The sequence below is a fragment of the Cibotium barometz genome, chromosome 56 (assembly GCF_041138505.1).
Source record: "Cibotium barometz isolate CiBa-2024 chromosome 56, ASM4113850v1, whole genome shotgun sequence".
NCBI lineage: Eukaryota > Viridiplantae > Streptophyta > Polypodiopsida > Cyatheales > Cibotiaceae > Cibotium > Cibotium barometz.
Window position 1 is genome coordinate 9,709,304 of NC_141101.1, and position 23,527 is coordinate 9,732,830.

The 23,527-nt window shown below is 45.6% G+C and overlaps 2 protein-coding genes across 2 annotated transcripts in view; one reads left to right on the forward strand and one right to left on the reverse strand.

Moving 5' to 3' along the window:
• LOC147606868 (synaptotagmin-2-like) overlaps positions 1 to 23,527 on the forward strand; it is a 61,414-nt gene that overhangs the window by 16,501 nt on the left and 21,386 nt on the right. The gene's annotated exons all lie outside the window — the stretch shown is intronic.
• Positions 19,902 to 20,919, reverse strand: LOC147606869 (uncharacterized). The gene is made up of 2 exons (XM_086791146.1): positions 20,634 to 20,919; positions 19,902 to 20,528 (listed from the first exon to the last, which is right to left on the reverse strand). Exons 1-2 carry the CDS (start codon positions 20,676 to 20,678, stop codon positions 20,106 to 20,108), a joined length of 468 nt encoding a protein of 155 aa, XP_086647272.1. The 5' UTR covers positions 20,679 to 20,919; the 3' UTR covers positions 19,902 to 20,105.

The window sequence follows — 23,527 nt, forward strand, 5'->3', positions numbered from 1 at the left end:
AATGAGAAAACACCTACAAAGGGCGGGCACACCCACAACAGAGGCCCTGGTGTCTAAAGAAAGACAAGAGATGACTTCTAACAGGTACCTGGGGGCTGCCTACTCCTCCCTAGACACTAGGTGAGGTAAGAAAGATGTAGACTGTACTCCTACTAGAGATCAAGGCACATGGATGAAGACGGGAACGGACCTGATGCACGATGAAGTAAGGGAGGGAGAGGTTAATGGAGTAAGTGCACGGTGCTACCACTAGTCCGGCGTAGACACGGAATACAAAACACCAAAAAAAGAGAGGAGAATACAAAATGCTTTTTTTTTTGGAGAATACAAAACACATTTTTTTGGTGATTTGTGTTAAGCTGCAGGGAGAGAGGTTTGGGAAAAAAAAACGCTAGCTGATAGTCTTCTTGTGGAGCGTGAGAACTTGAGCGCTTTGATACCATGAGAGAATAGTCAAAGGCAGCAAGTGGAAGCAAAGAAGAGACTTGGAGCAACCAGCTCCAACACTTGAGCAAAAATGATGAATGAATTATATGGCAAAAAGCCTGTTCTTATATACATCATGAAGGAGCTAGTCGGCCGGCATAAAAACCCACAACTGAGGACAAAGTGCACGACTAGGAAAAACGCCTAATAAAAGGTGGGAAAAACACCCAAAAATAAAGTACCCATACTGAGAGAGGAGGTGCCAAATGAATTGAAATAGTCTTCCTCGCATTGTGGTGAGTCAATTCACCATAATACGAGGAGTCATAGGTTTTCAATTCACCATAACGTTTCTATCATGAAAAAACAAAGCAAGGAGTTCTGCAAGAATGAAACCAAAAGAACGAAATAACAAAAGAAGAAGGAAGCACAAAAGAGATAAAAATACCAGGAAAATGAATCGTATACAAACGTCGTAGGAGATGGAGATGAAGGAGGTTGTCGTTATCTTTGATGGAGATGGAGAAGGTTGGAGGTTTGTCTTTGTCGTTTGATACAGGACGATGAAGGAGGGTTAGAGGAGATAGTCGTTGATGGAGATGAAGGCCGTTGGTGGGGAGATAAATGAGAATACGACCGGATGGGTATCCTCAGCCCTCCCTGTAGAGGAGTCAAAACACAGTTTTTTTGTTTCCCTAATTTTTGTAATTTGTCCCTACGCCGGACTAGTGCTAGCATCGTGCACTTGCTCCATTAGCCTCTCCCTCCCTTACGTCATTGCGGATCGGCTTGGCTCCGGTCTTCACCCATGTGCATTGATCTCTGGAAGGAGTATAGTTCTACATCTCTCTTTCACCTCACCTAGCGTCTAGGGCAGCCCCCGGGTACCTACTTGTAGCCTTTCCATTGTAGATTCAAGAGGAGGATCCATGGCTTCAACACCAACTGGCATCTCTTGATCTATTTGCCTTTGTGTGGTAGCACCGTGCACTTGCTTCATTAGCCTCTCCCTCCCCTACTTCATTGTAGATCGGGTTGGCTTCCGTCTTCACCCATGTGTATTGATCTCCGGAAGGAGTATAGTTCTACATCTTTCTTTCATCTCACCTAGCATCTAGGGCAGCCCCTGGGTATCTACTTGTAGTCTTTCTGTTGTAGATTTAAGAGGAGGATCCATGGCTTCAACATCAACTCTCATCTCTTCATCTATTCCCCAACTTCCCAAGGAAACCATCCTAAATGGGACCAACTACCTTAATTGGTCTTTGTAGATTAAGACTTTACTCGTCGGCTATGGGGTATTGTTACTGGGGCCGACGCCCAGCCAAGTGCGACTTCTCCTCAGGTTGAGATTGATGCCTGGCTTGATAAGGATGCTCAGGCACATGCGTTTATCATCTTCAACATTAAACCATCTGTTGCTCGTCAATTTGATGACAATGAATATAAGAGCTTATGGAGTCAGATTTAGTGAGGACATTTCAAGCAACAAAGTAAGGATGCTAGTGGAGCTAACGATGAGTGAAAGGGAGGGAGGGGTTGAGTCAAGCTAAAGATGATGCCTTGATGAGGGAAGGACGTCTGCATTGTCAAATTTCTGGGCCTCAAATATATCCAATTTCAAAGTTTTAATTCCAGAACTTGCATACACTAGCATTTTGTGTAATTAATATTGACAACTTAGTTATAGCCTTTTTTTCCACCGGCATCCTTATAGGCTCTATATAGCCTTTTTCCACTAAGGATTCCAAGCCTAAGAAAACCCCTGCGGCGGAAAAGGCTCAAGCTGGCATTACTGGAGGCTATTTTCCTTTAGAGGAGCAAAGACAGTATCAGTCAGAAAACCGATGTTTTGTCTGTCATACCATTGGGCATGGTAAGAAGGATTGTCCAAAAAGGCAAGCGGAGCAAGCCTCCAAAGAGCCTTCTGCCACAGTTGCCGCAGTATCCCCTGCTTCTCCAGACCCGCTTGGTAGCACCAATGCAGTTCAGATCTTACCTTCTATGCATCCCATGCCATCTGTGGTACTTGCTGCTAAGTAGGAGGGTGAGGCAACAACCACACGGAAAAGCCTAATCCGAGCTTATGGCTCTGCCAAGGGCCGACAGTTCATAATTCTTTTTGACATGGGCAGTTCTGAGGACGCCATCTCTCCCCAGTTGGCTACCAACATGAGTTGTACCTTAGTGCCCTATCATTTGGAGGTAGACGGGTTTACGCCTAGTCTCCGCACCCACATATCTCAACAGGCACAACAGTTTTCTTTTCAAGTTCAAAAGGCCTGTGAGGATTATGTTATTAATCCTGCATATTGTGTACTAATTACTACTCAAGTAATTAACTTAGAACAAGAACCTTCAGGAGAACACTTGAGACAAGATTGAATTGACTTGTTGTTATTAAACTGAGTACAATGGGTCTCTTATATAGGAGATGAAGAGACACATTTGAAGAGGCATGTCCTTTGATGAAAGGACATGACCTTAGACGAAAGGGTACAACTTTTAGGCTAAGGGATGTGTCCAGTCGATGTAGAGGCACAACCATTCACTAAGGGATACAACCATTCGTCGAAGAGATGTGGCTATTCGATGAAGAGGTACATCCTTTGACGAAGAGTCGCAACCAGTCGAGGGTAGGGGTTCCCTTTGGCTGGTAACTCTTTGTATCTGCAACAGTAATTAGCAATGAAGAGAGAATCTGATATATAAACACGTCACAATCGTGACATTCCCTCCCATTTAAAATAAAACCCATGTGTCAAATGATAGACATCCGTTTGTCGAAGAACTCCTGAAGAAGGTTAGGGTACTGCTGCATTTCTTCATCTGTTTGCCAAGTGGAATCAGACTCATCCAAGTCCATCCACTTCACAAGAAATTCTGTAGTCAACTTTCTTCTTGTTTCCTCCTGTCTTACGTCAAGTATTACTTCTGGAACAAGGATAATATGGTCATCTTCAATTTCTGGTACATAAGAAGATAAGTTTGGAACAGGCGAATCTCCTTGAATATACTGTTTGAGCCAAGATATGTGAAAAGTCGGATGAATCTTTCCCCATGACGGTGGAAGTTCCAACTTATAACTGACAGTTGAATTTTTCTTAAGAATCTTGAAAGGCCCATAGAAGCGAGGTCGTAACTTTGGAAAAACTGACTTCACTGTTTTGTAGCGGTGAGGTGCCACATATAATAAGACCAAGTCTCCTTCTTGAAATTCTGCATGTCGACGATGCTTGTTGGCCTGTTTTTGATATTTTTGTTGCACATGGACCAATTTATCTCGAACTTGTACAAGCACATCTTGCATCTCCTGAACCAACTGATCTGCCAACGCCACTTTGTGTTGCAAAACAAAGTTTGTAGGCACAAGAGGAGTATGTCCATATGCTGCTTGAAATGGAGTTAATCCAATTGCTGAATGATGGGAATTATTATAAGCAAATTCCACGAGTGGTAAATAATCTTCCCATGATGCCAGACGGAATTGAATGTAATGTCGAATCATTTCTTCTAAAATCTGATTGACTCTTTCAGTCTGTCCATCTGTTTGAGGATGATAGGCTGAACTGAATAACAAATTCGTGCCAAGAGATTTGAACAAAGACGTCCAAAAATGTCCAGTGAACTTTGGATCTCTGTTAGAAATGATGGTCTTTGGTAAACCATGCAATTTGAAGACATGTTGCACGAATAATGACGCCACGTCTGGGGCTGAAGCAGCTTTCTTGCAAGGGATGAAATGTGCCATTTTGGAAAATCGATCAACCACCACAAGAATCTGAGCATTGCCTTTGGATGAACGAGGCAAGGTGGTGATAAAATCCATACTGATACTTTCCCATCTCTCATTGGGAACTGGCAATGGTTGAAGTAACCCTTGAGGAAGTTGTCGAGAGGCTTTCATTGTTTGACATGAATGACAAGCTTTGACAAATTTGATAACATCTTGCTGCATCTGAGGCCAGAAGTATGTAGCAGACAAAAGTCGATATGTCTTGTTGATACCAGGGTGAGCAGCATAAGGGACTTCATGATGTTCTTGAATAAGAATCTTCCGCAATGAAGTATTGTGAGGTACACAAATGCGGTCAGAGAAGAACAGCAACTCATCTATGATAATATAGGCTGCAAACAGGTTCATTTCTGCAGGACTGGGATTAGAAGATTTGAGAGCACGGAACGCATCTCCAAAATCTCTATCCGTCAAATATTCATTTTTGAAACAAGCAGGGATTTCCATTTGCACATCTGTGATGGCAAAATTAATGGCTCGAGGCATGCGACTTAAGGCATCTGCAACCACATTCTGAAGACCAGGAACATACTGAATAATCATGTGGAAATTAGCCAAGAATTCAACCCATCTGCCTTGTCGAGAGTTCATAACAGGCTGAGTGAAAATATACGTCAGAGATTGATGATCTGTACGTACAACTGAATCTGCTCCAAGAAGATAATGTCTCCATGTTCGATAAGCATGTACGATTGCCAAAAACTCCTTATCATACACAGGATACCTGCTTTGAATGGCTGAAAACTTTCTGCTGTCAAAAGCAATGACACGATCATTCTGCATCAGAACTCCACCAGAAGCACGATCGGAGGCATCTGTCATTACATCAAAGGGCTGAGTGGGATCTGCAATGGCCAAGCCCGGGGTTGTCGTCAAGGCATGCTTGAGATCATTGAAGGATTGCTCAGCTTCCGAAGACCACTGAAGTTTGTCCAGCTTTGTCAATTCTGTCAAAGGGGCAGCAATCTCCGAAAATGTATGCACCTTGTTGTGATAGAAGTTAGCAAGTCCCAAGAAAGATCGAACATCTGAAATGGTGAGGGGCAAAGGCCAATCCACAATCGCCTGAATCTTCTTAGGATCTACTGCAATCCCATTAGCAGAAATGCTGTGACCAAGATATTCCACATGGTTTTTGAAAAATTCGCTCTTCTTTTTGTTGATGTACAGCACATTGTTGCGTAGTACTTCAAAGACTATCTGTAAATGCTCTTTGTGATCGACCATAGATCGGCTAAAAACCAGAATATCATCAAGGTAAACGATCACGAACTTATCCAAGTATGGCCCAAAAATTTCATTCATCAGAGTCATGAAAGTGGCCGGGGCATTGGTTAACCCAAAAGGTATGACCAAGAATTCATAATGGCCATATTTTGTCCGAAAGGCTGTCTTGTATTCATCACCATTACGGATACGAATTTGATGATAGCCAGACTTTAAATCAATCTTGGAAAACACCTTAGCACCAAGCAGTTGGTCGAACAATTCATCGATGCGAGGTAAAGGAAATTTGTTCTTGATTGTCAGCTTGTTGAGAGCTCGGTAATCAATGCAAAGCCGCATTGATCCATCCTTCTTCTTGACAAGTAAAACCGGGGCTCCGAAGGGACTTTTGCTGGGACGGATGTGACCTTTGTCCAGCAACTCCTGTAATTGCTTTTGTATCTCCTGAGATTCAGAGTAAGAAACACGGTATGGAGCTCGGGTTGGAGGAGGTTGACCTGGGATAAGATCAATCGGGTGATCCACAGGACGACGAGGAGGCAATGTCGTCGGAAGATCATTCGGAAATAAATCCTGAAAAGGCCTGAAGAAGGGTTGCTCCAAGTAAGCAGTAGTTGATGACGAGGCTTGAGATTGCTCACTGGTTTCTGCTTCAATCTCTCGTAACATGACCAAGGATGTTGCACTGTCACGTTTGCGAACGAGACGTTTGACTTGCAGGGCAGAAACAATGGTGATGGGTTTGGCACTGAAAAGGCCATGAAGTTCCAGCTCTCGACCATTATGATATAATTGTATTGAATGGGAACGAAAGCTGATCACCGGATCATATCGATACAGCCAAGATTGTCCCAATATCATGTCATAATGTGACAACGGCATCACTGAAAAATTAAGGTGATCCTGGTAATCTTGAATCTGGAACTGGAGCTGTTGCACCTTTTGGTTACAATTAAGGAAGGAACCATCAGCAAGCTCCACTTGAAAAGCATCCACAAAATGTCGGGTTTGTAGGCGAAGCTTATGAACCAAAGAAGTGCCCACAAAATTAGTGGAACAGCCACTGTCCACCAGCACATTGATGGGATGGTCGCCAATGAAGCCAAGAAGACTAAGGACCTGTTTGGATAGATTCACCGGAGCAGGGTTGGTACTTTGGCCATTAAGCATCAGGGTACTGACAAACTCCGAAACGCGAACAGAACAAGCCATCTGTTTGTTCTTGTCTTTCACAGCAGGCGGGTCATGATCAGCATGGTGACAACTGTCCACCTGAGAATTGCGCCGAGTGTTGGAGGGTTTAGGACGCTGAGGGCATTCATACCACCGGTGATCGCCAGAACAAATTGTGCAGAGGCCTGGGCGACTAGGTTGGGATGAAGGGGCAGTTGATGAAGAGGTTTGCTGTCCTGAAGAGGGTTCTCGCTTGAAATTGCGCCGATCATTGTTGCGACGGTCCTGTCGAGACCGATCTCGGTTTCTGCTGCTGCCAGAGGATTCGGTCTGAGAGGATCCTGCATTTGACGCGGAAGTTTGCCCGGAAAATCGCGGCCGGAAGGACTGTTGTCCAGAATATGGTCGCCGAGAGTTGGGTTGTCCAGAATTAGGACGCTGGGGTTGGCTAGTCCCATTGGATCGATTTCGTTGGAAGGAACGGGCGTCGGAGGAAAAGTTCCTGGGAGGACGCCGGTAATCACTGATGCGCTCGACATACGAGATTGCTTCATCCAGGGTGGCAGGATTATACTTATGGACTTCGTCTTGGATTGTGGGTTCAAGCCCGTCAATGAAGCTGTGAAGCTGGTCAGAGGGGCTGAGTGTCTCTGTCTCCAGAGCCAATTTTTGAAACTCTGAGATGTACGCGGCCACGAAGCCAGTTTGACTCAGGCGGCGGAGAGAAGACCTGGCATGAAAATTCGCATTTGCAGGCTCAAAAGCCTTGCGAAGAGCACGCCGGAATTTATCCCACGTTGGAGTAGACTTGCCATCTGTAATCCTGCGTCGCCACCAGAGGAAGGCGGTATCCTTCAAGAGGGTACTGGCCAATGCTACTTTTTTGTTCTCGGGCAATTCAGTATTCGAGAAGTAAACCTCCATTTTGTAGAGCCAATGATCGATTAACCGCTTATCACGGCGGCCATTGTAGGGCTCAGGTAACTTGATGTCCATCTTCCGTGTTTGTGCTGTGGTCATTAATTTATATAAAAGTTTAAGTTCAGCATTGTCTACCTCGGCAGTCGGATCGGGCGGAGGTAAGGGATCGTCCTGCTGGCCCACCGAGGATGATGATGATGACTGTGGAGAATGCGAACGATGCGCTCGCTGGGACTTCCTGGATCCGTGTTGGTGCCGCTGCTGCATGTCTTCCATCTGGGATCTCATTGATGCCATTCCGTCGAAAAATGCCTTTTGCAAGTCCTCCATCTGCTGTTGGAGAGTAGTCATCAGCAAGGCTTCCATCTGAGGATCGGCGGGTGGCACGTTGTCGTGCGACGTCGACATCTGAAGCACTCAGAGAGAGTACTGTGGTGAAGCAGGAAAGGTCCACCCGAAATGGAGAATGGAAGGAACAGCTGCTGGAGAGGCAGTAATAGGGTCCTCGTATGCGAAGTCGGGATCTTCCACTTCGTCGGGATCGTCCTCCGAAGTTACTGCATTGGCTCCCTCCAAAGAACTGGGCACTGGAGATAATGGAGTATAGTCGGGGACGAAGATCTCGCAGTAAAATGTCACAGGAGGGCGCGTGGAGGAGACATTGCGTAAGCCATCCACACTGCACTCTGGAAGAAAGTGTGCCAACTGCGGGTACCGTGATAAAAAATACTCGAAGTGAGTAAGATGCAGTGGCTCGCAGGTGAGGAAAATGGTCCAAATCGCCCAAGTGTCGGGTTCGGTCACATGCGGGCTGCTGACATGAATGCGGTACACCTGAGAGGCCGGGGATGCTGGGATAGGAGAGGCTGAAAGACTTGGAATCCACCCAACATCGGCGGGTAGTGGCACTGAATCCGGAGTGAGGGCACGAGGAGGGCTGTGTTCGGGAAGAACAGCCTCGGGGATCTCGTCGATGTAACTCAGGTAAGAGATGTGCATGTCGGGTTCCTCCGGGAAGTTGTCCATGACGCATGCACGTAGGGGGCGAGAGCACACAAGATATGTGGTGTGGGCCAAGCCAGGAAAACCCACGAACAGCCAGGAAGAAGGGCGCCTATTCGCTGGAGAGACGAAGGCGAGTAAGAACTAGGCGACATCCTGACAGCCGGGTGGTGGTTTTCGAGTCGCCCACCGTAGCTATTCACACCAGAAAATCCCAAACGGGCGGCCAGCGCACGCCCAGCCGATTACGCACGTTTGTTTGGGTTTTTTTTTGAATTCCACGTGGCAGTACACTTATTAATGTTGTGTATTGGTGTTTTGTTTTTTTTTTTGAAGGTTGACGCTTCGAAGGCCGTCGCCGGGTGGAGGTGACGCTTCGTAAGCTGAATCGCCGCGTGGAGGTGACGCTTCGAAGGCTGATCGCCGAATGGGTCGCTGCGAACAGTGTTGAACCAGCATTCACTGCATATAGTAGCACACAAAGTAGGAGTGGAGGTGACGCTCAGCCACGCTCAGCATACTAGGGCGCCCGCTGGCAGCAACCAAGGCGAAGAGAGGGGGGCTCCATAGTCAGCAGCGAAGGGGGCAGTTCCTGCCATGTTGCGAACGCCACCGGCAGGGCATTCCGGAAATACTGCAGGGGGTCCCTCTCTGCTATACACACAACACGTGTATATGGGTGTGAGACCTTGTATACTTGTTTACATTACTACAAGCAAAGATTCACGCCAAGTCCACCATCGCTCTGCTTCTTCCATACAACACCGAAAGGAGAGGTGGATGAGGGAGTGCCGCGGAGAGGGTGAGGGCTTCACAACCCACGGGTAGGAAAAAATTTGCTCTGATACCACTGTGAGAATTATGTTATTAATCTTGCATATTGTGTACTAATTACTACTCAAGTAATTAACTTAGAACAAGAACCTTCAGGAGAACACTTGAGACAAGATTGAATTGACTTGTTGTTATTAAACTGAGTACAATGGGTCTCTTATATAGGAGATGAAGAGACACATTTGAAGAGGCATGTCCTTTGATGAAAGGACATGACCTTAGACGAAAGGGTACAACTTTTAGGCTAAGGGATGTGTCCAGTCGATGTAGAGGCACAACCATTCACTAAGGGATACAACCATTCGTCGAAGAGATGTGGCTATTCGATGAAGAGGTACATCCTTTGACGAAGAGTCGCAACCAGTCGAGGGTAGGGGTTCCCTTTGGCTGGTAACTCTTTGTATCTGCAACAGTAATCAGCAATGAAGAGAGAATCTGATATATAAACACGTCACAATCGTGACAAGGCCTCATTCCAGCGAGATTTCATTCTCCCCCCTCTATTGGGATGTGACATGATCTTAGGAATCTAGTGGTTTCGTCAGTATGAACCTATTCCCAATTGGGGGCAAGATACCTTTATTATCTCTAAAGGTTTTCCAGAGCCTGTCATGATTTGGGGGGATAGGAGCATTCTTGGCGTTCCTATGATTTCTCATCTCCAGGACCGACGAGCTATGTGCAAGGGAGCAGCAGGAGCATTGATTTATGCTCAGACAGCTTCTATCTCATCGATAACCGCTATCTCATCCTCTTCAGTCCCTCAGTTGGCAAATCTCCTTTCTCATTCAAACATTTTTAAGGATGATCTCCTACCCAGTATCCCACAGTTAGCAGAACCTCCTAGCAAGTTTCCCTCTTGTCTTTCCAAGACTTTCAAGGGCAAGCTAGAACAGCAGTCAGTTCTCAAACATTTGAAACCTATTCCTTATGGACACATTTTCACAGTCACCACAGACCACCAAGCACTTAAGTGGCTCCCGATGATGCCAAGTGCCCAGTGCACTAGACAAGGTCAGCTCTTCCAACAGGTTGGAGAAATGATCAAGTACATCCCTGGTCAGCATAACCCAGTAGTAGATGTTCTTAGTAGAAAGACCAGCATCCCGACCAGTGAGGAGTCTACCATTCTCAACATCTCTGGAAAAGACTTAGCAAGCATAGAAGATCAGTATGTCAATTCCGCAAAGTTTGGTACTCAACCCAGTTTGGCCCTCAATTTTGAGCCTGGCCATTATTCAGTTCACAGACAGCCTAGTAAGTTTAGACGAGATATCCACATCAAGAAAGGGGATAGGGTCTATCAGTGCATCATGAAACATAGATTGAAACAAGTGGGCAACCTTATCCCAAGCTTTCATTCCGTATTTTTGGCCCTTTTCCAATAGTCAAAAAGTTAAGTGATGTCTCCATGAAGTTAAAGCTGCCTACCAGTTGGACAATGCGTGATGTTTTCCATGTTTCTTGGCTAAAACCTATGTTGGTCCAGAAGTGTTTGACGTTTCAGATAAACAGCAGCCAGAGGTGGTAGACGAAGCAGAAGTTATTGAGCCCGAGCAAATCCTTCTTCATCGATGGAAGCATGGTTCCGGTCGACGGATACGTCAGTTCTATACGAAATTCCGAGATCGAGGTACCCATGAAGCTGTATGGTGGAAGAATACCCCCAGTTGTTGGTGGACTACTTGGAAGCCATGAACCTGCCGCCAAGCTAAGCAGGAGGGAATGTCACATGTACTTTGCACTCAGTGCATGGTGACAAACCGGCTCATCATCAGCAGTGCAACATTTGTACATTATTAAAACCCAGTAGGATGATATTTGTCGTATGCCGTGACCCCATTGTACATTCTCAGTCCTCCAGGATAAGTCAGGCACGAGCTACGTAGGTCATTTCTCAGCTTTAGCGGGTCAGTCAGTCAGTCGAGTCCCTTAACCCACTTGGAGAGAATCATTCATGCATGTAGAGTCGGTAGAAGCCTTAGGGTTTGCATCAGAAAGCACTCTGCTTTTTGCATAACATGCATTCATATGCTTATGCATCATTTAGAACATCACAAAAGCCTTAGGAAATTTACTAGGATTTATCTGGTATTTTTTCAATATTTTATGATATTTTATTAGCATTTAATGCCATTTATAAACATAAAGTTTATTAAATTATGACCAGCCAACTTGACCAACCCCTATCTAGTATAAATAGGCTTGCATAGGGCTTAGTTCTTTATTCAGTCTTCATCAGTGAGCTAGGCACCCTTCATCCTCAGCCTTAGGAGCATCCTCGCCTTCAACCCTAGACTAATCCAACACCATAGGAGCTTCTGCGTTTGCTTCTCCAGCCTTGAGAACCTGCGTTTTGCTTCAATCAGCCGTACAGCAGTACTTGTACATCAACGCAGCAGTCCAGTAGACATTCAGCAGCTCAGCAGTCCTTGCAGATCATAGGCGCAGCCGTTCAGCACTTCCACAGGTCCCAAAACAGCATATATCTCTGCGTTTCTGCATACATCACAGCCGCCTGCAGTTCAGTTCAGTCCAGCCCTGTGTTTACAGTTCCATAGCAGTCATACAATCTGCGTTTTAGTCCAGCATTAGTCCTACAACAGTATTCAGCCCTACAGACCTGCGTTTGTAGATTCCTAGCAGTTTCAGCCTTGATTCGTCAGTATCCAGCATTCAGTGCATCATCTAGACATACACCTGTCATCTGGTAAAGGTATTCTATCATTCACAAGCATTTACAGCATTCTAACATAGCTTAGAACAGTCCACCGCCTTCTTTTCTCAGCCTCAGGTGTGCAGCAGAGTGCATAGGCTCGAGATCAGTTCATTGAGGTGTTTCTACAGCCGTGTACAGTTCAGCCAGGCTTCCGATCCTCCGAGATCTTGCATTTGGCTTATCTACAGTCCACAGTCATTCTCTTTAAAGTAATAAAGCAAATACTATCTCGTTATCGGGATAGGGGGCCCTTTAGTGGGTAATTCGGGACCCAATCTGGTGTATAGTTCTCATATCTCTTTAAAGTTTGAAGTATTAAAATGGATTGCTAAACTCACGAAACTCGGGATACAGAAGACGGTGTGAGCATTTGTGTAACAGGATCCTCGAATACAAAGACTTCCGTTGCATATCACAGAGACACTAGAAGTATTAGAGTCATCATCATGTATATGATCATTGCTCGTCTTTGAAAACTTGGTCCTGGCTTGGGCTGTACCTTTGGTCTTGCAAACCTTAGCCAAATGAACCTGTTTTCTAAAAGAGTAGCAATGACACGGTTTTGTTTGTGGCATTGTAGCAAGTGCCTGATCTTGTCCACTAGAAGGGAACCTTACTTGCTCTTGAGAAACAAGAATAGATGCCTCCTCCAAGAGGGAACCCATATCCACGGCAATAGCACCCCTCTGCAAGCAAGCCTTTGTGCCAATGATGATTTGAACACTCCACAACCAATCTCCAACACTTCTCCAACAGAACGAGGTACAAGGAACAAACAGCCCCCTCCCAAAACTGAGAGAAAAAGGGGCTGGGCAGTAGCAAACAGTCCACCAAAACTTGCGAGAAAACACCCACAAAGGAGGTAGATCCATCGAAGAAGAGGCAGGCTGAAGATGCCACAAGTCTGTGACGCCAACATGCGAAGAAGAGGACCACCAACTGCTGTCTAGAGATCTGCTCCAAACGCCAACACCGTGTGAGCATAGGACCGACAGCCCCCTGTCAAGCGAAGGCAAGGCTGAAGCACACGGGAAGAAACACCTCCACTGCTGCCCAAGGCTGAAAACGCAGCTCACGCACTACCACCACCAATGGATGATGGAGATGATAGCATAGGCGGGAAAGAGTTGCTGCCACCACAAAAACGCAACCACCAAAGCTGAAGCATAGCACCCTAGAAGAAAACGTAGCCACCAATGTGAAAAATGCAGCCTTTAGGATGAAAACGCAGCAGCCAGTGGTGAGGAAAAAACGCAGCTGCCTGGAAATTTGCACAAAACGCAGCCCTCTGCTGCATATGTAGCAAAAATGCAAGCGTTCTTCTGCTCCCAAAACGCTGAACTTCTTGTAGTAAGGAAACTCACTGTAGCCGCCTTGAAGTGCCGGCCACCTAAGTGACTAATACCATGATAAAGTTGCTCAATGCAGAAGCAAAACATAGGAGAGGGGGAGAGCAAAGGAGAGAGAGAGACATGAGACAATGAACATCATGTTATGTAGCAAGAGGCTTTTACAATGGCAATATTAGCTAGCAAATGGTGTAGAACATGTGCTTGGCAAATAGGTTAGATGGATAACAAGTGAATATGGGAGGGCCCCTTTTATAGTGATGCAAGGGAGCTGGCTGACTGCCCACGACCTACTAAATAGGAAAAAAATGGATAAAACCTCATAAATAGGCAATACCCCAAATACACTGAGATGCACAATTTCTAACACTACTCACATGACCCATGACAAGTCCATTATGCATGATATTTGACCTAGCTCTTTTAAGGTGTCCATTGGCGATGCTTGCAACCTGGAGGCCTCTTGTGTGGGTAACGTGCGACTTACCTCTTCTCGTGGCCAACCTTCTACCTGAATGGGAGAGATAATTAGGGTTAGGTTTTCATGTGGGAGACATACACAGAGAGAACAAGGGAGAGAGAGAGAGAGAGAGAGTTGTGGGGATAAGTCAACTAATGATATTGAGTGTGTGACTCCCCTATCACACATGTATATTGCACTAGTACACATAGTGCACTTAGTAAATTAAAAGTACTAAGTGTACTATGTACTATAACTTATGGGCTTGTACACACTATAAGGGTGGGCATAATGCCTTTACCCCAACAACCTCCCACTTAAAGGCAAAGTGCCCTTAAATGAAGGAAAAGAAAAATCAGCATGTACATGATAATATACAAGGCCATATCAAGGTTGAAACTGGCCTCATCCAATGCCCATCAAGTGTCTGCAATGAGCAAACCGCTCCGGAGGCAAACTCTTTGTCAACAGATCAGCCGGGTTGTCATCCGTATGAATCTTAACAAGCTGAATTTGCTTGTTCTCTATCACCTCTCTGATGAAGTGATACTTCACATCCACATGCTTCGTCTTTGCATGAAAGACAGGGTTCTTTGCCAACTGGATGGCACTCTGACTGTCACAATGCAACAATGGAATATCCCCTGTATAACCCAAATCAACCACTAACCGAGATAGCCATAATGCCTCCTTGCAAGCCTCTGTGGCTGCAATATACTCGGCTTCTGTAGTAGATAAGGCAGTGCACTTCTGCATCCTGGATATCCATGACACAGCACCTCCTGTGAATGTAAACACATAACCGGTAGTAGACTTCCGGTTATCTGGATGACCGGCATAATCCGAATCCGTGTAACCATGCACTAATGCATCCTGTTTGCCAAAACAAATGCACATATCCTGTGTGCCCTTCAGGTATCTCATGGCACCTTTCACTGCTTCCCAATGCTTCTTGCCAGGGTTGGCCATGTATCTAGAAACCACTCCCACTGCAAATGCAATGTCCGGCCTAGTAGCAACCATGGCATACATGAGACTGCCACAAGCTGAAGCATACGGAATCTTGGCCATATCAGCCTTGCCACTATCTGACTGTGGGCTGTCCATGGCACTGAGTTTCACATATGGAGGCAAAGGAGTACTAGTCTTCTTCCCCCCGTCCATATTGAACCTTTGCAAAACTTTGCCAATGTATTCCTTCTGAGACAAATACAACACATGCTGATTTCTGTCCCGAAGTATCCCCATACCCAAAATGTGATTTGCATCACCCAAATCCTTCATATCAAAGGTTTGATGCAGCCTTTTCTTCAAGGTATCCATCTCCTTACGAGATCTCCCGGCAATCAACATATCATCAACATACAAGATGAGGATCAATAGACTGCCATCCAAAGCTTTCTTGGTGTATAAGCAATAATCTATGTCACTTCTCCTGAAATTTTGGGATTTCATGAATGTATCAAATTTATGATACCATTCCCTCGGTGCCTGTTTGAGCCCATAAAGACTCTTTTTCAGCTTGCATACAAGCTTCTCCTTTCCACTCACTGCATAACCCTCTGGCTGTTGCATATATATCTCCTCATGGAGATCACCGTGAAGAAAAGCAGTCTTCACATCCATCTGAATCAAGTCCAGATCATCATGCGCAACCAAAGCTAACACAGCTCTAAGTGTGGTCATTTTGACCACTGGAGAGAAGATCTCATTAAAGTCCACACCATATTCCTGCTTGAAGCCCTTAGCCACTAACCTGGCTTTGTATCGTGGCTTAGCATCTGGTGCAACTTTGAGCCTGTAAACCCACTTGCATGGCAAAACCTTCTTGCCTGCAGGCAAATGCACCAACTTCCATGTTCCATTTTTGTGCAGAGAATCCATCTCTGACTTCATAGCACGCTCCCATAGAGCCTTGTCTACCCTCTGTAAAGCCTCCTTATAACATGAGGGCTCCCCACAGTCAGTAAGCATCAAGTAGTCAACCCCTGGAACAAACCTGTCAGGGGCTTTGGAGGGTCTTGTGGACCTCCGTACCCAATGACCATCATTTGCAGGTTGCTGTCCAGCCTGCATATCACCTATTGGTGGCTCCTGTTCCATGCCATAAGGTTGAAAAATCATGCCCGGTATCTCCTCTAACTGTGGTATATCCATAGGGATATCTTTTGCCATCTCTGGCTGTCCATTTGGACCATTTTCAACACCATTTAAGGGCTGGTTTTCCTGCTGTAATGGCTGATTTACAGCCCTTGGTTGTTGTCCATGATGTCCATCATCATCAAAGATGACTCTGCTAGGCTCCTGTTGCCTTGCAGGCTCCTTATACATGCATGTTTCATAAAAAATGACATCATTGCTGCGTATAATCTTTCTATTCACGGGATCCCAAAGTCTATACCCCATTTCACCTCTGTCACCATATCCTAGGAATATGCATTTGTGAGACTTAGGATCAAGTTTGGTGCGCATTTCCCTGCGTATGTGCACGTACGCAACGCAACCAAACACTCTCAAGTGCTTGTATGACGGAGGCTTCCCTGTCCATACTTCCTCTGGCACTTTCTCACCAAGCCTCGTGTTAGGTGACCTGTTTATAAGATGAACGGCTGTCATAACAGCTTCAGCCCAAAAACCATGAGGTAATGCAGCATGTGACAACATAGAACGGACCTTCTCCTGAATGGTCCTGTTCATCCTCTCTGCTGTCCCGTTTTGTGGAGGATCATAAGGAGTAGAGAGCTCCCTCTTGATGCCTTCAGCATCACAAAAGTCCTGAAACTGTTTGGACATATACTCTCCACCATTGTCGGAACGCAAAGCCTTCAGTGTTTCGCCAGTTTGATTCTCAACATGAGCAACAAACTTCTGAAACACTGAGAATGTATCACTCTTCAAACGAAGAGGATAAACCCACATCTTGCGTGTGGCATCATCAATAAAAGACACAAAGTATTTTGCCCCTCCCAAAGAAAGCTGAGGCATCTCACATACATCTGTATGCACAAGCTCTAACTGAGCATCTTTCTGTCCAAGAGCTTTCTTGTGGGGGCACTGTAGTTGCCTACCATATATACAATGCTCACAAAACTGAAAACTTGAAAACTTTAGAGAAGGCAAGTAACCCAAACGAGACAATTGCTCCATTCCTTTGACACTCATGTGTCCCAACCGGCTATGCCACATAGAGATTTCCGGCAGCTCGGTTGCATTTACATTAGCATGGTGACAAACACCTGCATGCATGAAATAAAGAGTGTCCACCTTAGAGCCTCTGGCAACAACCAGTGAGCCCCAAGCTGTCTTCTCTTCACGAATGTTGAAAAGTAAAGTGTCTGACATAGACAACATGATAGTAGATCTTGCCAGCTCATCCTTATCTTCCCACTCTTTAGCAGTAAGAGAAGCGGGCATTACACCCCTTTCTTTGATAGGCTTGTGCTGCTTCTTCTGGAGCAACACATTATAGCACTGGGTTTGCCAAATATCATAGTTATGTGAGCCCTCAAGCTTTTTGATGTGAAGCAATGAAGAGCTCTCACATGTGGTTGCCATAGCAATATGCAACCTGTCAATGCCTGACTCCCTGCAAAATGTGCAAACACTGCACCAAAAGCACACAAAGTGCTCACAGTTGTTCTCCCAAGCTTTATCTCCCACTGCGGAAGCACAAATGCAACTCTACTCCCACTTTATGTGATGAAATCACCAAAATCTGGTTGCTGCAGATTTAGGACAGCACCTTAAATGTGCTCTGTTCCCCTTCCAAAGTATTGTACAGCAGTACTAAGTGCTCACCAATGATGTACCAAAACTGTACCGACAAGTACAACAGCTGAAATTGAGATTTTTGCTCTCTCAAATCAATGTGCAGCCATGCCAAAACTTGTACAAAGCTGTACCAAATCTGTACCAGCAAGTACAGCAGCAATAAATGCTCTCCTGGCTGTCCAAATGAGTGAAAATCAGACTTTTACAGTCCCCAACACTGCATACAACAGTCCCGAACATAAATTGGGCAAAAGCCCCTTGACTGCAAGCTGATTTCTGAGGATTAAGGCATAAAAGTCTTGCCTGCTGCTTTGCCGAGCTCAACAAGCATAAAATCTTGAAAAGCCCCTTGATTTAAGATCAATTGCTGATCATACATGGTACATTGACGCACATGAAGGCATCCAGAGTCTTCACAGTGCTTCCCCCTGGCCACATATATATCCAATACATGAAAGCCCCTTGATTTACAGGCACATTGATTGCTTGACATGCATCAACACATTGCCCGAAGCATCAAATACGAGTGCCTGCATGCAAATCAATCCAATCGGCACAAAAGCCCCCTGATTTGCACTGCAATTTGCTGCAATTTTGCCCGAATGTGCGATTTCTCACATCATACAGCATGTATGAATGCTTAATTGCACAAATACATCAAAAGTCCCAAATTTTGACATCCAAATTTCCTGCAAATTGATCTTGATTGTGACCAATGTCACCCAATTTTGCCAATTTTGCTCAAAATTTGAGCAATTTGGCACTTGACCTGCTCAATTGATGATTGTACTTGCTCAATTGCAAATTGGACATGCAAATTCCAAAAAATTGAAGCAAATACCTCAGGTAATTTGTGATTTTCTACAATTTGCAGGCTGAATGTATGATGTTGATGCTGTTGTAGAAAAGGGGGCGTCGATTTTTGCTGTTGATGCTGCTGTACACACTGACTGTGTGGATGTTGAAAGTACTGCTGATGCGCCTGCTGCTGCAGTTGTACGGATGGCTGGGCAGCCCTCTGCGCTGCCTGGTTCGGCAGTGTGGCTGCTGCTGGGCAGCCCACGTCTTCTGACTGCCTACGCCCAGCTGCTGTCACGGCTCACCGAGATGATGTGGAGCGAAGCGAATTTGCAAAGGGCCAACGCTACACGGCTCACCGAACGGGGACACGTAACGCCCACGCTCACCGCATTGCTGCCTTCGCCGTCTCTGCCTAGTAGCGCTACACGATTAGCGACCAACGCCTTGCGTGTTCGCTTGTTGTATTGACGCCCACCTGCCTAGGACTCAACTCGTCTAACGCCAGCAGCAGTTCTACACACGCAGCACTGCTGCCGTGTGTCTGGATGGCTACAAGCAGAGAAATCAGGGTACCAGCAGAGGCAAGGCGACCCTCAGATCAGAATTCAGCAGGACCAGAATTCAGCTCAGATCAGAATTCAGCATAACAGTACGACTGCTCCACTGCTGAGTTAAGCTTAAGGCTCTGATACCAGTTGAATGGGAGAGATAATTAGGGTTAGGTTTTCATGTGGGAGACATACACAGAGAGAACAAGGGAGAGAGAGAGAGAGAGAGTTGTGGGGATAAGTCAACTCATGATATTGAGTGTGTGACTCTCCTATCACACATGTATATTGCACTAGTACACAGTGTGCACTTAGTACATTAAAAGTACTAAGTGTACTATGTACTATAACTTATGGGCTTGTACACACTATAAGGGTGGGCATAATGCCTTTACCCCAACACTACCATCCAAGATGTGCTTTATGTTTCCAAGCTCTTTAGCAATCTACTCTCAATGTTTCGGATTGGAGAGAAAGGCTACGGTGTGTACTTTGACAGTTCCATTCTTGAGGTCCTTGACACTAGCACCTTGCATATTGTTGCCATAGGTGTACATGAAGGCGGTCTTTACAGGTTAAAGGACTTTGGTGGCTCTTTCAATGAGTCACAGTCTCATTTGTTACAACTTCTTCAAAGCTATCATACCTTGGTAGCTTAGGTGGATACAATGTTGTGGCATGCTCGCTACGTCAAGGTGGTAAGGTACGTAGTGTACGGTACGTTATCAGTACGTACGGAACGTACTTCTGTACGGAACAAATTTTAAGGTACGTAAACAGTACGTACCATTTGTAAACAGTCCTAGAAACCTGAATATTTTGTAGACATAGCAACCAAAATACTTAAAATAAAGAGACTGAACCTCATTACTTGAAGTTTAAATCAATTATCAGTTACCAAGCCCATTACACAATACCTCATGTTAACAGTCATAGTGATATAAGCAAGAACCATGAAAGTCATAGATAATAAAAGAGAGTACAAATATCATGTCTACAGCTGCCAGCACATGTCCTGGTCCACAAGTGCAAAAAGCAAAACAATGAAACACTACACAGTTGTCTAGACGCAAGAGTCTCAAATCTCATCATCAGATGAAGATGATGAGTCTTCTGAAGAGAGCATGCCTCCATCATTGATACCATTGCCCTCTTCATCGAACTCTGGCTCAGCAGCAACAAGCTCCAGTGCATCCTCATCATGTGCCTCGGGAATCTGAGTGTGAATGAGTTCGACAGCCTCATTTGCACGCCTCTGCTGGGTGCGACAAACTGGAAGCTTTCCCCTGCGAATGCTCTCTCGTCTCGCAGAGCCTGGATCTGGAGCTGCCGGGCGTAGAGGAATGCTGAGAGATCGTGCACGTGAGCGGGTCACACAACGATCCACGCTCTCAAGCTCTCTATGTAAAGCTCTCAAAATCTCCTCTTGCTCATCTCTAATCTGCCGATCCACAAGCTCCGGGCTGGGTTCATCTACCATTTTGAGTAGTGTTGGATCAACCTGTTTAAACATGCCACAAATTGCATATTGGACAATGGACATCCATTGAACTACAAAAAAATTTCTACTTCTAAGTTCTTATTGAGTCCAAATTTCAATGTATACCTGCTTCGGTGACCCCAAAGCATGGTAGCTTCGCACGAGCCTCATGTTAGCTCTGCAATACACCAACTTCTCTAATTGAGAAGTACTAAGGCGATTCTGAATCTTAGTGTGTATAAGGGAGTATGAGCTCCAGTTCCGCTCACATGCTCCAGCTGAGCAATCCTGTGCAAAAATGAGTGCAATGCGAGCAAATTTGTAAATCTTTCAATGCTAAAACATCAATCTTCATTTCCGAAGAGTATACTTTAGAGATTAATTACAAGTTACCTGAGATAGAACACGAAGAGCAACTTGTGAAAGGTTTGGAAGACCAACCCTTCCATAAGAGTGCCACCATGTCAAAGGGAATTTCATGGCTTCCTTCCTCAATGACACAGGTCTCGCAAATGAAGCACCAATACCACTCATGTAAGTGGTGAACTCTCTATCAATCTGAAGTTGCTCCTTCTCTGAGAACATCCTTCCCACATACTCTGACTGCTTCATGCTCAAAGCAGTATTATTCCATAGCTCTGGCGACCTGTAGAGAGGATGGAGCATGGCAGCCATCGCATGGATGGGACGGCTCATGAATGTCCACCGTTTGTCTACAATGTCCAGGATCTCACCTCGGCTGAAAATGAGAGATTGAACATACATGTCTTAGGTTATAGTGCTAAGAGAATCGAGAATCGAGAAGTCATAAAAATCAAAGAAAGAGGAAGAAATTAGAACTATTGCTTACCGTTGAGCAGTCATCATGGAGCACTGAGCAACATGGTCTTTCATTTGCATAAACAAATGAAAGACCAGCCCCAAAGTTGAGCCCTCCATGTCTGTAAGTTGGAGAAGGACATACACGGGCTTAAGTGCAACTGAAAGGCTATGAACTTGCTGCCAAAAATCATCATCCAGGATCCACCTCTGCAAGTATTTTGTAGGCTCATCCTCTGAATTATGCATCTGTCGCCACCTTGGATCCACAACTGTTGATGATAGTGAATCTCTTATCTTGTAGAGTCTATCCAAGACCAAGAACATGTAGGCAAACCTGGTCTTGGATGGTCTCACCATATCCAAAGGGCTATGGCTCCGAAAGATGGCAAGAGCCTGATGCTTCTTGCGGAAGAAGGTGGTGATCTTTACAGCGTCTGCAACAATGGGCTGCACCCAAACAAGCTTCCCAATGTCTTCCATAAGTAAATCAAGACAATGGGCAGCACATGGAGTCCACACTATATGTGGAAACTCTGCCTCGACCATTTGACCCATTGCCTTGCAGTTAGAGGCGTTGTCGGTCACCACCTGCACAACATTGTCCTCCCCAACCTCAAGGATAGCCTGTCGAATGTGGCCATAAATGAACTCCCCTGTGATCCTGTCGCCTGCTCTCCCTGCATCCACGGCACGCAAGAAATAGGTGCCCAAGCAAGATGACACAAGGATATTGATTATGTGCCTCTTGCGAATGTCTGCCCACCCATCTGAAATAATAGTGCATCCAAACTCCTGCTTTCACAGGTGTGAGCGCCTTGTCTATCAAGGCCTTCTGCTCATCCAACATGGATGTACGCATCTTCGTATACTGAAGACCTGTCCATGTCTCAGTAGGCCCTACCTGCGCAATTGCTTTCACCATTCTTTTCCATTGGTCTGTCCTTAACACATTGAAGGATATATTACACTCAATAAGAGTGCGACAAATCTCCATTTCTGCCACCCTTTGCCGCTCCTTTACCCAAGCTTGTGATGAGATACAAGAACGCAGAGTGGATTGCTTTGATGCCTCCCCTGTACCTCTCGCATCTTGTGGCAGGAGGTCCTCATCATCAGCAATACGTGCCCTCTTCCTGCCTGTGGTGGATTGGGCTGAAGGCGAAAGACTTTCACCCTCATCTACTGTACCTGAACCTGTAACATCTCCAATAAAAGCATCATGGAGAGCATCTTGCGTACTTTCACCACCTCTAACACTGCTTGCACCACCCATTGCAGGACAATTCTCCGCAATCAATTGGTCCCTCACAGCTTGTGGTATTTTATCACATGGACCACATTGATTGGTGCACCCAATTCCTGTCATGTGCTTGATGACGCGAGTTATGGTGCTAGTGTACTGCTCCCCGCAATACTTACATGCCCATAGCCGAGTACCTGACCCTTGCTGAGAAGGGGTGTTAACAACCCTCAGGACATTGGTGTGGATTGCCCAGTTCGGGTTAGTCTTGCGTGGCATGATGAAGCCTGGGCGTGAGAGAGAGCGAAGAAGAGCGAAGAAGTTACTCTGCAGAGTTTTGCAGGTACACACGATTGTGCAAGTATTCACAAATGCCCAAAATTTGGTCGCTTAATGCCCAAAATCTGGTCGCTTATCCGCAAGCACATGGTCGCCACACACGTTTCGCCACGCCACGCCATTTACTAAATTTTTTTTAAAAATCCGTACGGATCCGTACAGTACGGTACCGTACCGTACCGTACGGCTGTACCGTACTGTACGGATCCGTACGTACGTACAGAATCAACCTTGCGCTACGTACACTTGAACTATGCTTCTCTTCAGTAGCTGTCTTCTCAGTAGATGGTCGAGGGTCTTCCGTAGCTGAAACCCTCCCACTCCACTTGTGTGGCTTGTTTGCATGGCAAGCAACATAGAGAGCCTTTCCCTCATGAGGCTACTCATCAGGTTCTCACATCGTGGAGCTTATTCACATGGACTTGTGCGGTCCCATGCAAACTACTACTCTGGGTGGTGCTAGGTACTTCATGCTTATTATGATGATTTCTCACGTAAAGTTTGGGTGTACCTCTTGGCGGGAAAATCTCAGGCCTTCTCTTACTTTCAAGAGTGGGTGGCTCTAGTCAAGAATGCGACCACACAAAAGGTTTGTCAAGTCCGTTCGGACAATGGAGGA